The 13,057-nt window shown below is 48.4% G+C and overlaps 2 protein-coding genes across 2 annotated transcripts; both read left to right on the top strand.

Annotated features, from left to right (window-relative positions):
- The first annotated feature begins 4,180 nt into the window (after positions 1 to 4,180).
- LOC149407822 (uncharacterized) lies at positions 4,181 to 4,658 on the top strand. Its single transcript, XM_089622180.1, has 2 exons — positions 4,181 to 4,258; positions 4,362 to 4,658. Exons 1-2 carry the CDS (start codon positions 4,181 to 4,183, stop codon positions 4,656 to 4,658), a joined length of 375 nt encoding a protein of 124 aa, XP_089478306.1.
- Positions 4,659 to 10,553: 5,895 nt separating this feature from the next.
- Positions 10,554 to 12,327, top strand: LOC149407821 (uncharacterized). Its single transcript, XM_089622177.1, has 3 exons — positions 10,554 to 10,589; positions 11,030 to 11,398; positions 11,466 to 12,327. Exons 1-3 carry the CDS (start codon positions 10,554 to 10,556, stop codon positions 12,117 to 12,119), a joined length of 1,059 nt encoding a protein of 352 aa, XP_089478303.1. The 3' UTR covers positions 12,120 to 12,327.
- Positions 12,328 to 13,057: the final 730 nt, after the last annotated feature.

Raw genomic sequence — 13,057 nt, 5'->3', positions numbered from 1 at the left:
CAAACAAAGAAAGAATGAATGAACGTTTCAACTTTATATTAATGAATAAGCAATTACAAGCAAGAGTCTTCGTAAGACTATATGACATCAAATGTACATAAATAGACACTACTACTCTTCTTGTGGGCACCATTGACAACAGTGACGTGTAGTAAAGGCATGAATGCAGGTTGTATATATCTTTTGACTTGATGAAGATATGAGAAATGTTTATGAGTTCTCGTTTTGAGTTAGGATCGTGTGTTGATATGTTCTCTTTTCTCGCATTCTCGATGTTGTGATTTGGAATTTGGTTATGCCCTCTTCCATGTGTAGAATTGAGCAGGCAAGGGGCCTAGACGAGACCTGTCTAATGCCGAGAATGTTACAGCGGTGGATCTCACGGAGATCAAACGCGCACTGGAGAGACAAGCTACCGATGCGACCCCGAGAGATGAGATGAATCAGAGGTTCATGCATCAGCTGGAAGAGCAGAATCGCACGATCGCAGAACTCTTAACGAGGCTGAACGCGCCGCCTAAACTGCACCCAGCGCCCCCAGTTCCAGGAGAACGACAAGAGAATCCACCGCCAGTGCATGTGGATCCTCCTGAGGAGCTCAACTTCCAGATCCCTGATGTCGTTCCTCCTGTGAGCGAGCCGGTATACGAGAGGTTTTGTAAGCAGAAGCCTCCGACGTTTGATGGCCATGTTGATCTAGCTGCAGCTGAGAATTGGGTCAAGAAGATGCAACAGATCTTCAACTACATGCAGCTGTCTTATACCGAGAGAGTGGCTTGCGCTGTGAATCAACTGGAGGATGAGGCTAGGGGCTCGTGGGAAGTGATGGCGTCGTTTGAGGATGTCCACTCAATGACGTGGGTCCATTTTCTCAATCTGTTCCACGGGAAGTACCTGAGTGAAGCTAACCTGTCAAACAAGGTACGCGAGTTTATGAGCCTACGCCAAGGTTCAATGTCGATATCAGAATATACGACAAAGTTTGACACGTTAGCCAGGTTCGCTCCTTCCCTAGTCCATACTGATCAGGCTAGAAAGATGAAATACTTGCACGGGCTCAACGTGGATATCGTGAGCCAAGTGGATAGCAGAGATGATGGACCTCGTTCTTACGCCAACGCCGTGCAGAGAGCTTTGCGGATTGCTGGTTGGCGCGAAGGTAATCGGACTCCTGGACCAAAACCAACTGCTACAACACCTTCTGAAGCTGCTGGCCCAAAGCAGAGCGAATCAAGAAAAAGATTCAAATCCCAATCAAGATGGGATAACCGGCCGCAACGAAGTGACGGAATGAGGTCCCAGCAAGGTTCAAGTAGCCGACCTCAAGGAAGTTCTGGGAACCAATCACAGTCGGTGAACCAGAGCAGAGGACGTGGAGATAGCAGACGGTCAGGGCCACCCAACAAGAAGCCTAGAACTTCTGGGAGCAATCAGACGACCGTGTGCCGAAGGTATGGCAGATCGCATGAGGGAGAATGCTATGCATGTGCGCTGGTGTAATTTAGATGCGGGAAAGAGGGACATATGTCCCGAGTCTGTGAAAATCCAAAAGTTAAGACCCCTGCACCCAAGGAGCAACCAAAAGCTAATGCCAGAGTCTTCTCCATCCGTGAAGATGAAGTTCGACCAGGGTCGTCCACCGCTATCACAGGTTAGATTTTCGTTGATTCCTTCTCTGCATATGCATTGATAGATTCAAGAGCCACGCATTAATTCATCGCATCTAGGAAGTCTGATCAGTTAGGTGAGCATCAGAAGGAATTATCGTACCCGTTCGTTACGGCTACGCCTTCTGGAGAAAAGTACCAGTCGTTATTCTGGCATAGAGATGTGTATATTCGAGTTCATGATCGGATAATGAAAGTAGACTTGATAGAATTGGAAATGGTGGACTATGACGTAATCCTTGGAATGGATTGGTTAAGTACCCACCATGCAATCATAGATTGCCGGAAAAAATCAGTTCTGTTCCAGAACCCAGGACTTGCACCGCTGCAGTTCTAAGCTTCCTCTCGGAAATCGAGTTTTCCGATCGTATCGGCGCTGAAGGCCATGAAGATGATGCATCAGGGATGCGCTGGTTACCTTGCAAGCGTAGTAGACGTCACAAAGACGGTCAAGCCGCAACCGTAGGAGATTCCAGTTGCTAGAGATTTCCTTGATATTTTCCCTGAAGATCTTCTAGGTCTACCTCCTGATCGAGAGGTTGAGTTCAACATAGAGCTCATTCCAGGCACAACTCCGATATCGAAAGCTCCATATCGTATGGCTCCAGCAGAATTGAAAGAACTCAAAACGCAGCTATAAGAGTTGCTTGACAAAGGGTTCGTACGACGAAGCCATTCGCCTTGGGGAGCGCCTGTCTTGTTCGTTAATAAGGCAGATGGTTCCTTACGGCTCTGTATTGATTACCGTTGGTTGAACCAAGTGACGATCAAGAATGAGTATCCGTTGTTGTGGATCGAAGATCTTTTTGATCAACTGTCAGGAGCGACAGTGTTCTCGAAGATTGACTTGCGTTCATGATACCATCAGCTGAAGATTCGAGATGAAGACATCCCAAAAACTGTGTTTCGTACTCGATATGGTCATTACGAGTTCTTAGTTATGTCGTTTGGATTGACTAACGCGTCAGTAGTGTTTATGATCCTGATGAACCGAGTATTCAAAGACTTTCTGGATAACTTCGTGATCGTGTTCATCGACGACATTCTAATCTACTCGAAAACTAACGAAGAGCATGAGCAACATCTGGAGCTAGCGCTAAACAGGCTGAGGGAAAAGAAAGTATACGCCAAGTTCTCGAAGTGTAAATTTTGGCTGGAACAGGTAGTACTCCTTGGCCATGTTGTTAGTAGCGCTGGTATCATGGTAGATCCTGCTAAAGTGGAAGCGGTGAGGCAGTGGAGTCAGCCAAAGACGGTCACTGAAATAAGAAGTTTCTAGGGTCTTGCTGGCTATTATAGGAAGTTTGTGTAAGGATTCTCTAAGTTAGCCATGCCTCTGACTCAACTAACTCGTAAAGGACAGAAGTTTCTTTGGACCGAGACATGTGAGAAGAGCTTCCAGGAGCTGAAGAACAGGCTGACAACCGCGCCAGTGCTCACTATTCCACAAGGAGTTGATGGATTCCCCATATACTACGATGCGTCTAAACAAGGTTTGGGCACTGTTTTGATGCAACATGGGAAAGTTATTGCTTATGCCTCGCGACAGCTGAAAGATTATGAGACCCGATATCCTACTCATGATCTAGAGCTTGCTGTAGTGGTGTTTGCGCTCAAGATATGGCGACATTACCTGTACGGAGTCCATTGCGACATCTATACAGACCACAAGACGTTGAAGTATCTCTTCACTCATAAGGAGTTGAATATGCGCCAGGGACATTGGATGGAACTCCTGAACGACTACGACTTCGACTTGCACTATCACCCTGGTAAGGCCAATAAAGTTGCAGATGCTCTTAGTCGTAAGTCTGTAGCGTCCTTAGCAAGTCTTGTAGAAACGTCTCTCCGTCTGAAGGATGAGGTGCAGCAACTCGAGCTTCAGCTAATCACAAGCAGGTTAGCCGCTCTTAGCTTACGTCCAGTACTACTTGAACAGATCAAGGATGGTTAATACGCAGACGAATATCTTCTTGGGAAGATGTTTGAGGCTCAAAACGGTAAAGAGGGTGACTTTAGGTTGGACGAGAACGAGGTTCTAAGGTGCAACGGAAGAGTTTGTGTGTCGTCCAACAAGGAAATTAAGAAGCAGTTGATGGAAGAAGCTCACGGGACACCATATTCGGTACATCCAGGTGTGACAAAGATGTATCAACACCTGAAAAAAAGTGTATTGGTGGCCAGGAATGAAGAAAGACGTAGCTGAGTTCGTCCAAAAATGCCTAACTTGTCAACAAGTGAAGGTAGAACATCAGAAGCCAGCTGGAATGTTGCAACCACTTGAGATTCCACAGTGGAAGTGGGAGCAGATAACGATGGATTTTGTGTCAGGATTGCAAAAAACCACAGCTGGACACGACTCAGTCTAGGTTATTGTTGACAACAACAACTATCAGGCGACAATTGGTATGGCGTCGTATGGAGATTTGTATGGGCGGAAGCTGGTGAGAGCAAGTTGTTGGACCTGAGATGCTAGAGCAGACCATAAAAGCGGTTAAGAAATCCAAGCTCGAATGAAGACGTCCCAGAGCTGTAAGAAAAACTACGCTGACAAGCGTATGAGGCCTCTAGAATTGGAAGCAGGAGAGAAAGTATTTCTGAAGATCTGACCTATACGAGGAGTGATGAGGTTTGGGAAGAAAGGGAAGCTCAGTCCAAGGTACGTTGGACCTTTTGAGATCCTTGAGCGTGTAGGCAAGACAGCTTATCGCTTGGCGTTACAGCCGTCTATGTCCAACCTCCATGATGTGTTCCACGTGTCTACGGAAGTACGTGTTTGACCCTTCGCATGTTCTACAAGAGCAAGAGGATGAGATCTCTCCTGAAGTCAGATATGAAGAGCCAGCTGTAGCGATTCTTGATCGCAAGGATAAAGTTTTAAGGAATAAGACCATTGCTTTGGTCAAGGTTTTGTGGAAGAGGAATGCTGTAGAAGAAGCTACATGGGAACTCGAGAGTGAGATGCAAAAGAAGTACCCTACTCTGTTTTAAGTTTCGATGACGAAACTCTTTTAAGGGGGTAGGGATAGTAAAGGATAAATCTCGCCGTTTGTAATTTATGGTTAATAAATGAGCTTTCGTGTGTTACAAGTAAGTTCTTGAATGAATTATGGACGTTGAAGTTTAGAGAGTTAATTTAAATTATTTAAGGTAACGGAAAATCTCGGAATAAATAAAGGATTTATCGAGTTCGTCTCGAATAATAAATTATTTTCCGAAGAAATATGCCGGAATTTAATTTAAGAAATAAATTCTCAAGGACGAGAATTATTTCCGAGAAACGTTGAATATATTTAAATTAATCGAGAACGAACGAGGAAAGTCTCGGTTTGAATCATTTAAATTAAAAGTTCGAGCGAGTACGGGTTTTAGTCACAAAATTTTGTGACAAGGACGTGATTGTAACGTTTTTGGAGCTATTTGAAAGTAAAAGCTTGAGTTGGGGCTGTTTTAAGAAGATGGAAAAAAGATTGATGATCAATTCTTTTTTTTTTCTCAACTTCTCTTATCTTCTTCTATCTTCTACTCTCTTCTTCTTCCCTTCTTCACGTGACCTTCTTCTTTTTCTTTCTTTCTCTTCACCCGCGCGACCTGCAGAGGATAACAAAGAGAAAGAAAAAAAAATTCGTTAGCTCCAAATCATCGTCACCACCGAGCGCTACCTCACCGCCACCTTCTCTCTCCCTCCTTCTACCTTCTCCTTCATCGCGCGTCCTCACCGAGAAGCTCCGAGCCGCGCGCGCGCCATCCAGCCGAGACCGAGCGCCGCCGCGCGCGACCGCCGCGATCCGCCGAGAGCGCCGCCGCGAGGAGACGCCGGTGAAGAAGAAGTTGAGCATTGGAGGGTTCAATTCCTCGAAAAGCAAGGTGAAATTCCATTTTACCCGAATTGAATTGGAGAAATTAGGGTTGAGGATTGATTTTGGGGGTTTTTGGATTCCGAGTTAGTTTGGTAGAGTTGATGTGTTTTTGATGATTTATTGAGTTCAATTGTAGTGCTTATGGTTGGAATCGGTGATTTGAGAATGTATACTTGGAGTAATTCTTGGATTTTGGCCGTGGGTCATTGTGTTAGGGCCGTGTGTGTTGTTTCTCAGTCGTGGGTTGAGTTTAAAGTTCTAAATTGGTGATAATCATCGTTGTTGCTGGAATTATGAGGCTGTAATGAGTTTGAGTACTTGAGTTTTGGTTGTTTGCTCTGGCCGTGTGACTTAAATTTTAGCCGAGAGGGGTTTATGATTTTAATGATGGTCTTGTGGTTCTTTGTTGTGGCCGTGAGTTTACTTGGCCGTGAGACTTGTTTTGGGTATGTGATTCATTTTGATTATCGTGTGGAATGATTCTGAGCCTCGGGTCTTAATTCTTGGATTTGGTTTTGGAATTGGTTTGATATGGGAATAGAGATTTGAGAATTTGATTTGAGAATTGTGATGTTTCGTTCCGATTTTGGTTCGATGGGTTCGTTTTTGAGATTGAAATGTGAATATTATGACAAGTTTTGTGATTTGAGACGAGTTGTTCGTTTCGAGTTTGATTAGCTTGTTTTTTTAGTTTGGAATTGGAATTTTGTGACATGATAAGTGATTTTATGACAAGTTCAAAAATTTTGTGACAAGTGATGTTATTAGTGGTTTGATTTCGGACTCAAAGTCGAGTCGGGAGTTGGATTTGTAAATTGACTCAATATTCGTTTTTATTTCACAACTCAGTTAGAAATCGGATAGGATCGGCGAGAGTCGGCAGAACTGAACACGTCGAAGCCGGAAGAGTAGAGAATTCAGAACAGATTTTTAAAGCTCGATCTCACTCGTTAGTCGTTTATCGCTTTATAGCGTTAGACTCGAGTCTTGATTTTTGGATTTGAGATTTGTATTCAAGGATTATCAATTATTTAACTAAGAGATGTTCGAGAATTTAATTTTTGTTTATTCATTTAGAATTCTCGGTTTGTACTATTTGCGGATTATTTCTTTAAGTTATTTAAGACTCGTTAAAATAAGGATTTGGATTTTATTCCGTACTCATTCTCTGGTACGAATTCGTACGAGTCTTGAATAAGTTTAAATTCCGAAAAGCCGGGAAATAAGTGAATTAAATTCGCGAACCCCTGAACCGACTCGCATGAATCCCGATAAGAACCTTAAGCTTGTCATCACCTCCCGAATCATTGACTAATGAGTTTTCAACTTCGGGTTTTAGTTTCTCGACGCTTCAGGACATGCTAACGCTTCAGGACGTGTAGAGTCTCGGGAAGCGTGAAAAGCAAGGAAACTCCGGAAGTCAACAAATTTTCAGACGATCTTTTTCGGGTAAGTGTGGAGACTTAAGTCAACTGCATACCAAGGGAATAACCATGTTTATGTGCATTATTACTTGTTAGTAAACAAGAATAGGAAAAGCTTTAAAATCAAATAATCTCAAAGATTAAGACTTCGGCCGCTTTTCCTGAAAACTTAGCGTGAGTTCGCTCAATAAGTTCAAACGTAAGAATTGTGAGACCCATCCTCTGCTACGTAATATAATCATTCCTTAGGATTTTTGATTGACCCGTTAGAACGGGGGAGGCAAGAGAGCCGTGTTTAACTCTCGAATTCAAATCGAAGGTAAAAGTACCGGGAGTCATATCCCGAGTCTTCAACCTAAAACACTAACGAGCATAAAAGGGAAATGAAATTTCTTTCAGGAATTATCCTGAGTCGCTCTCCTGTAAGTAGCATAGGTGTGTACTCTGAGTGCAGCAGAGTACCCGAACCTTAAAGAATTGTTGTGTCGATGGTACCAAAATGAAATGAACCCTGATGGGCTATGAGGGCCTGGGGGATGGGACTGAGTACTCATTTATCGGGAAGTCGACCAAGAGTCGCACCCGATCTTGATGCCAGGTTATGAAGACCTGATGAATGCACCTTGATGGGCTATGAGGGCCTGGGGGTTGCGCCGATGTCGAATGAAGTTGGTACCATTAGTGGATCCCAGACTAACATTAAAACTCTTAGGCCGCCGGACGACTGCTGCTCGATGTCTAAGGCTGGTCTCTTGTCGTTCTAGAGGTTATAGCAGGGGATGTGTGTAACCTTAAAGACGACAAGTACTAGTTAGAGTGTGCACACATCAGTCATGCTCTAGAACTTGTTAGATTTGCATCAATGCATTCTTATGTGCTTGTTTGCACGTCACATGTTATCACATGGCATTGGTCGCTTTATTTTCTAAGTTAGACTCCCACTTCTTGAGTCAATCGACTCATAGTTTTATGACCCTTGGTAATGAAGAGAAGGGCAAGACGGCGATGTGAATAACAGAACTGAAGACGAAGACCAGACGTGTATCTCTTGACCTTTGGGCTAGTGGAGACTCACTTGGGATCAACCTCTTCTATAGTTATTGTTGTCGCACGAAAATGAACAACTATTGAAAACCTCGGGCGGTTCGATCCAAGGTCGGACCAAGTGATCGCACCCGGGCCAAGTGTGTGAACTCGAAAGTCTCGAGCTAGGTTTTCTCCGATCAACCCGCCTCCGGGCGAGGTAGGGGGTGAGGAGGAGGAGTGACCGTGCCATGGCTGTCGGCTGCCTACGTACCCGTGCGTAGGATCAGGTCAGAACGTAGTTCAGGTGTGTTAGGCGCAGTATGATGTGTAAAACCTTGGTGGAGAAGCGTACTCGACGAAGGAGACGGGGCGCGAGGAGTCCTCGACAGCGTCTCGGAACCTCGGAGATCGCGTGTGCGTCTAGCGTGTTAGACGTGCGAGGGGAACTCTAGTTGAGAACCCTAGGGGCGTGCTTGAGCACCGGAGAACGCTCGGTCAGAGGGAGCGACGTCCGGGAAGTTCTCGTGAGTGCTTCGGAACCTCTGAGAACGAGAGAGAGAGAGTAGAGAGACTGCTTCAGGCCAAAAATGGCATCAAAAGAAGCAGAGAAGAGTAAGAAATCGAGCGTGTCGATAAGAGATGAAGAGATCACTTTCCCCTCAATGGGAGGGGGTTCATATAGGTGTTTGGGGACCCTAAGGGGGTCCTTTGGCGTCCATGTGGGACTAGGAACGCGCCCCTTTTCAAGAGGAGGCGTACAAGAGGCAGCGGCGCACAACGCGCGGCGCGCGTTGCACAACCCGCGGCGCAGGATCTGCGCCGCTCAGCGCGCGGGCAGCGCTGCTCAATGCGCGGCGCACGGCCCTGCCGGCGCGGCGCGCGCTCGGCTTCGTTTCTGCGGGCTTTTCGTGATCGTCTCACTTCCGGGCCCGTTGAGCTATTGTGGGCATGGTATTTTGGGTTATGACACAAATGTTTGTTTGACGGGTAGGACTCGAGTTGATGCTCGACTCGAGGAGCGATGCTCGACTCGAGGAGACCGACTCGAGGCTCAACTCAAGAAGCGAAGCTCGACCCGAGGAGACTGACTCAAGGCTCAACTTGAAGAGCGAGGCTCGACTCGAGGAACCGACTCAAGTCTCAACTCGAGGGGCTAAGCTCGACTCAAGGAGTCAAGAGTTTGGACGAGGGTTTGGAGGCTTGCTACACTTCAGGACCTCCGGCCTGACCATCAGCCCTTTGAGCGACGTACCTTTTCGGTGTCTCGGGTTTTCCGAAAACGACCGACAACATTAGCCCCCCAAGTTCGTCGCTCGTGAGGTTCCCAGCGATGAACTTTTTGTCCTTCTAGTTGGGTGTTTGAGGAAAATATTTTCCAAGTCCGTCACCCGAGGAAAAATCTTCCTTTTCCCCTTTCTTTTTTTTTTTTTTTGGTGCTGCCGCGCGGGGCTAGTTCGCCTTGCGCGGGGGAACTCCTACTTTTTGGAGTTTTTCTCCGTTTTTTCTCCTTGTGGGAGTAGGATTTCGACTCCTACCCCCCCAGGAGTCTATATATAGACCCCCCTATCTCTTATTCCTCCACTTTATTTTTTCTCTCTTTCTCTACGCTTGCATTATGGGTGTCCCTCCCCTTTTCTCAACTGAGAGTCCCGAGATTGATTTCTCTCTCTTGTTTCAGGGTTCTGAACATGCAGAGGATGATCTCTTCGCGGGATTAGGGGAAGTTTCGCTGCACGTGGAAGAGAATCCAAGCGGAGTAGAGCAGTGGCTCGAGGAAGGCGAGCTGGGCGTGGCCGCTCATGTTGCTCAGCCTAAAGAAGAGTGCGCGCCGGCTGGGCGCGACACAGGTGGGGAGTTTGATCATCCCACGACCGGGGAACCTGCCCCTCACCTCGTGATCAACTTAGTTGGCGAGGGGTTTCGCGACAAAGCCTGCCTCGGCGTACCGCAGTCCGACTTGGACCCTCATGGCGCGCCGGGAGATATCACATGCGTGGATGCAGTGACTCCGCTAGAGTCGGTCCTCGACGAGATTGACTGCGTGGATGACTTTGGCCCGGAGTCTGAAGATCCCGGGGGGTGATTCAGAGACATGTCCGGGGGCCGAAGGCCCCGCATCGGAGAGTCCCGAGGAGCCGTCGGCGGCTGCCGCGGCCGTGCCGGAGGGCAGGGGCCCTTCCGTGGAGCCAGGGGGTTCTCAGCCCAAGACTCATGACGCAGAGGCGATAGTATCGGCGAGGTCGCTTGCTAGGACAGAGTGGTATCCCGAGGAGGGCTTTGCCGCTCCCGAGGGCTTCGATTGTTCGGGGGTCGATGCTTCGAGCTCGCTCGCTTACCGAACATTCGTCGGTCTCAGGGAGGCATTCGCCATTCCATCGTCCGTGGCGCTTCTCCGTCCCTTACAGGGCGACCATCCTTTCCGCCCTCCCCGTGGGTTTGCCGCAGTTTCAGTTGCGAGTCTCAACTGCGGGTTGCGGTTGCCGTTTCAACTCATCGTTCAGCAGCTTCTCGCCCGTCTGGGGGTGCATGCGTGTCAGGTGAGTCCGGCGTTTTATCGCATCGTGGTGATGTGTCACATGGAGTGGCATTGCCAGACTGAGCGAGTGATGACTGTGAGCGACTTTCGTAATCTCATCGCGATCTTCCCTGCGCCCGGGCAGCCTAGTTTCTTCATGGCCCGCGATCGCCGGAACACTAAGCTGATCATGGATTCAGAGAAGTATAACCGACGACCATGGGTGTGGGTCTCGGCGGAGGCTTTTGGCGACGCGCCGCTCCGGTTCGGCCCCTTGACCGAGTTTCCTGCTGACGCGGGGGCCGATGACCTCGACTTCATGAAGGAGATCCGGGGAATGTCGGAGGCTCGGAAAGCCGTCGAACGATTTCGTTCCCCTGAGCTGATGGCTTCCACCGAGTGGTTCCCGCCGTTTCCACCTGGCCGGGGCGACAGTCAGCGGACCGAGAGTGCTCCCAGTGCCGCATCATCTCTCTCGAGCGGCGGTCTTCAAGGTATGTCGACGTTTCGCACTTTTTGTTTTTGTTCTTAGCTTAGGGTTTTGCTTTTGTAGTCTCTTTGGCCAGGGCGAGGGCTCAAGCGCATTTAGCGAAGGCTTCTCGAGACCCGAAGTCGTTGGCGGCGGTCCGTTGTCGGATTGCTGCGCGGAACGGTCGGGAGAAACCCGATACCGATCATCGGACGGAGAGCGGTCCTCGCGCTTCTTTGAAGCGACCCTCCTCCTCGGCTCTACCAGACACGTCCTCGGACTCCAAGCGTGTGAACTCGATGGTCGACGTGGAGGCTGCGGAGGTTAGAGGGGAGTGTTCCCTGGGCCTCGCTCAATCCTCGATGAAGATGTGGAAGAGCGTCGTGGCTAGCAGTGACGTGGAGTTCTTTCGTCACGGCGTTTCCGATGCACAGAGAGTAAGTTTCTCTTGCTTTGTTTTTTTAAGGCCTTGTCCTTGGCTGACTTATCCTTTTGCCTTCTCAGGTGCTTGCTCGAGCGACCCGGGGCGAGAAGATCCTTCACGACCTCATCAGGCGGATGAGCCGTGCCCAGGAGGAGCTTGCTCAAGCGAAGTCTCAGCTGGCCCACGCCGAGCGAGGTTCTCACTCAAAGGCGGAGTTTGCGAGTCTCCGCGAGCAGCTTCAGGAGGCTCGCGTGGAATTGGGAGTTATGCGCGGCAAGTGCGACCGTGCTCAGGCGGCGGTGGCGAAGATGGCTGAGGAGCTAACGACGGAACGTCAAGCTCTCGAAGTGGCGACTCGATCGACGGAGGTCTTCCGGAGCGAGGCGCGGGACCTTCGACGCCAGTTAGAGTCGCGCACAGAAGAAGTTGGCATTCTCCAGGGCCAGCTTACATCGAGCGAGACTGCCCATGTTCGAGCGGAGCGTGAGCGCGACTCCTTGGCGGAGGAGGTGGCTCGGGTCACCGAGGAGAAAGCCGCGGCGGAACAGCCTGCGTCCGACCTTCAAGACGATTTTGATGTCGGAGTCGAGGAGGCAAGACATGCGGCGGCGGTGGAGTGTCGGGACGCCACGGCTACCGAGAATGTTTCTCGGGGGGTCACCTTCCACTTCTTCGACTCGTTGTTCCCACCACTCGACGGAGCTGATCCCGTAGGCGAAGATCCCGCCGAGTGACATTTTTTTCTTTATTCTTCTCGCGCAAGTGTTTAACGCACGCTTTCTTTTTTAGGTTTTTCCATTCAGCGCACTTGTTTTAGCGCTTGCTTACTAGGATTTTTCCCTTTCAGCGCACTTGTCTTAGCGCATGCTTTCTAGGGTTTTGGGGCAGTTGCCCTTTTCTTTTGTGAGACATTACTTTATTTTTATGAACGTTTCCGCGCATTCACTTCTTATGGCGTGTTTAGATAGGCAAGTGTTTGTGTCAATGGTCTTGCCAGTTCTTTTACCTCAGTAGGATACCTTTTCAGACGCACCAGTCACTTGGATGGCGTGCGTTCTTAAGTTTTTTCAACTGCGAGTCGGCCATGCTTACGCGGGTGCCTTACGTGTGCTGGATTGTGCCACGTAGACGTCTCAGGTCGCGCCAGGTAGGCGTCCTGGTTGCGCCATGTAGGTGTCTTATGTGCGCCATGTAGGCGTCTTAGTTGCGCCATGTAGGCGTCTTAGGTGCGCCACGTGTTGGAATTGATCTAGGGTTTAAGAAAAAGATTAAACGCTTCGGGAAGCGGCGGAATTTTAAAAAATTTCTTTTCAAGTAAAAAAAGTTTTTACTAACCTAGACAAAGAGCAAGTACATGTAATTAAAAACCAATATGAGCTAAGAGTTTACTAACCTTTCTTGAAGCTTGAACTTTGAAGAAGCTTTTGGAAAGTTCGCAACGCTCGTCTCCCCTCGCAGCACGTCTCTCTTTCTTTCCTCGGCACCTCGAGCAACCACGAAAGTTTCTATCACTAAATCACTCGAAACAAAGGAATTAGTGAGTGGGAACTTTTAAACACTACGACTTTAGAACAAGTCTCGAAGTCGCAGAGCTAAACACTAGGTCGAGTGAGGACCTAGGTGCCAAGACAAGAAAAAATCGAAAATAAACTAGAGAGAGAGAGAGGATTTT

The sequence above is a fragment of the Urtica dioica genome, chromosome 1 (assembly GCF_054948205.1).
Source record: "Urtica dioica subsp. dioica isolate 48M chromosome 1, U.dioica_male_clone48M_v1_H2, whole genome shotgun sequence".
NCBI classification, from domain to species: domain Eukaryota; kingdom Viridiplantae; phylum Streptophyta; class Magnoliopsida; order Rosales; family Urticaceae; genus Urtica; species Urtica dioica.
This window is presented reverse-complemented; position numbering and strand designations above follow the sequence as displayed.

Excerpts from the sequence above, each read along its gene's own strand:
- LOC149407822 (XM_089622180.1), top strand. The coding sequence starts at position 4,181 with ATGAAGACGTCCCAGAGCTGTAAGAAAAACTACGCTGACAAGCGTATG. Across the intron at positions 4,259-4,361 it reads AATTGGAAGCAGGAGAGAAA|GCAAGACAGCTTATCGCTTG; the intron begins GTATTTCTGAAG and ends TTGAGCGTGTAG.
- LOC149407821 (XM_089622177.1), top strand. The coding sequence starts at position 10,554 with ATGGAGTGGCATTGCCAGACTGAGCGAGTGATGACT. Across the intron at positions 10,590-11,029 it reads AGACTGAGCGAGTGATGACT|GGTTTTGCTTTTGTAGTCTC; the intron begins GTGAGCGACTTT and ends TTCTTAGCTTAG. Across the intron at positions 11,399-11,465 it reads GCGTTTCCGATGCACAGAGA|GTGCTTGCTCGAGCGACCCG; the intron begins GTAAGTTTCTCT and ends TTGCCTTCTCAG.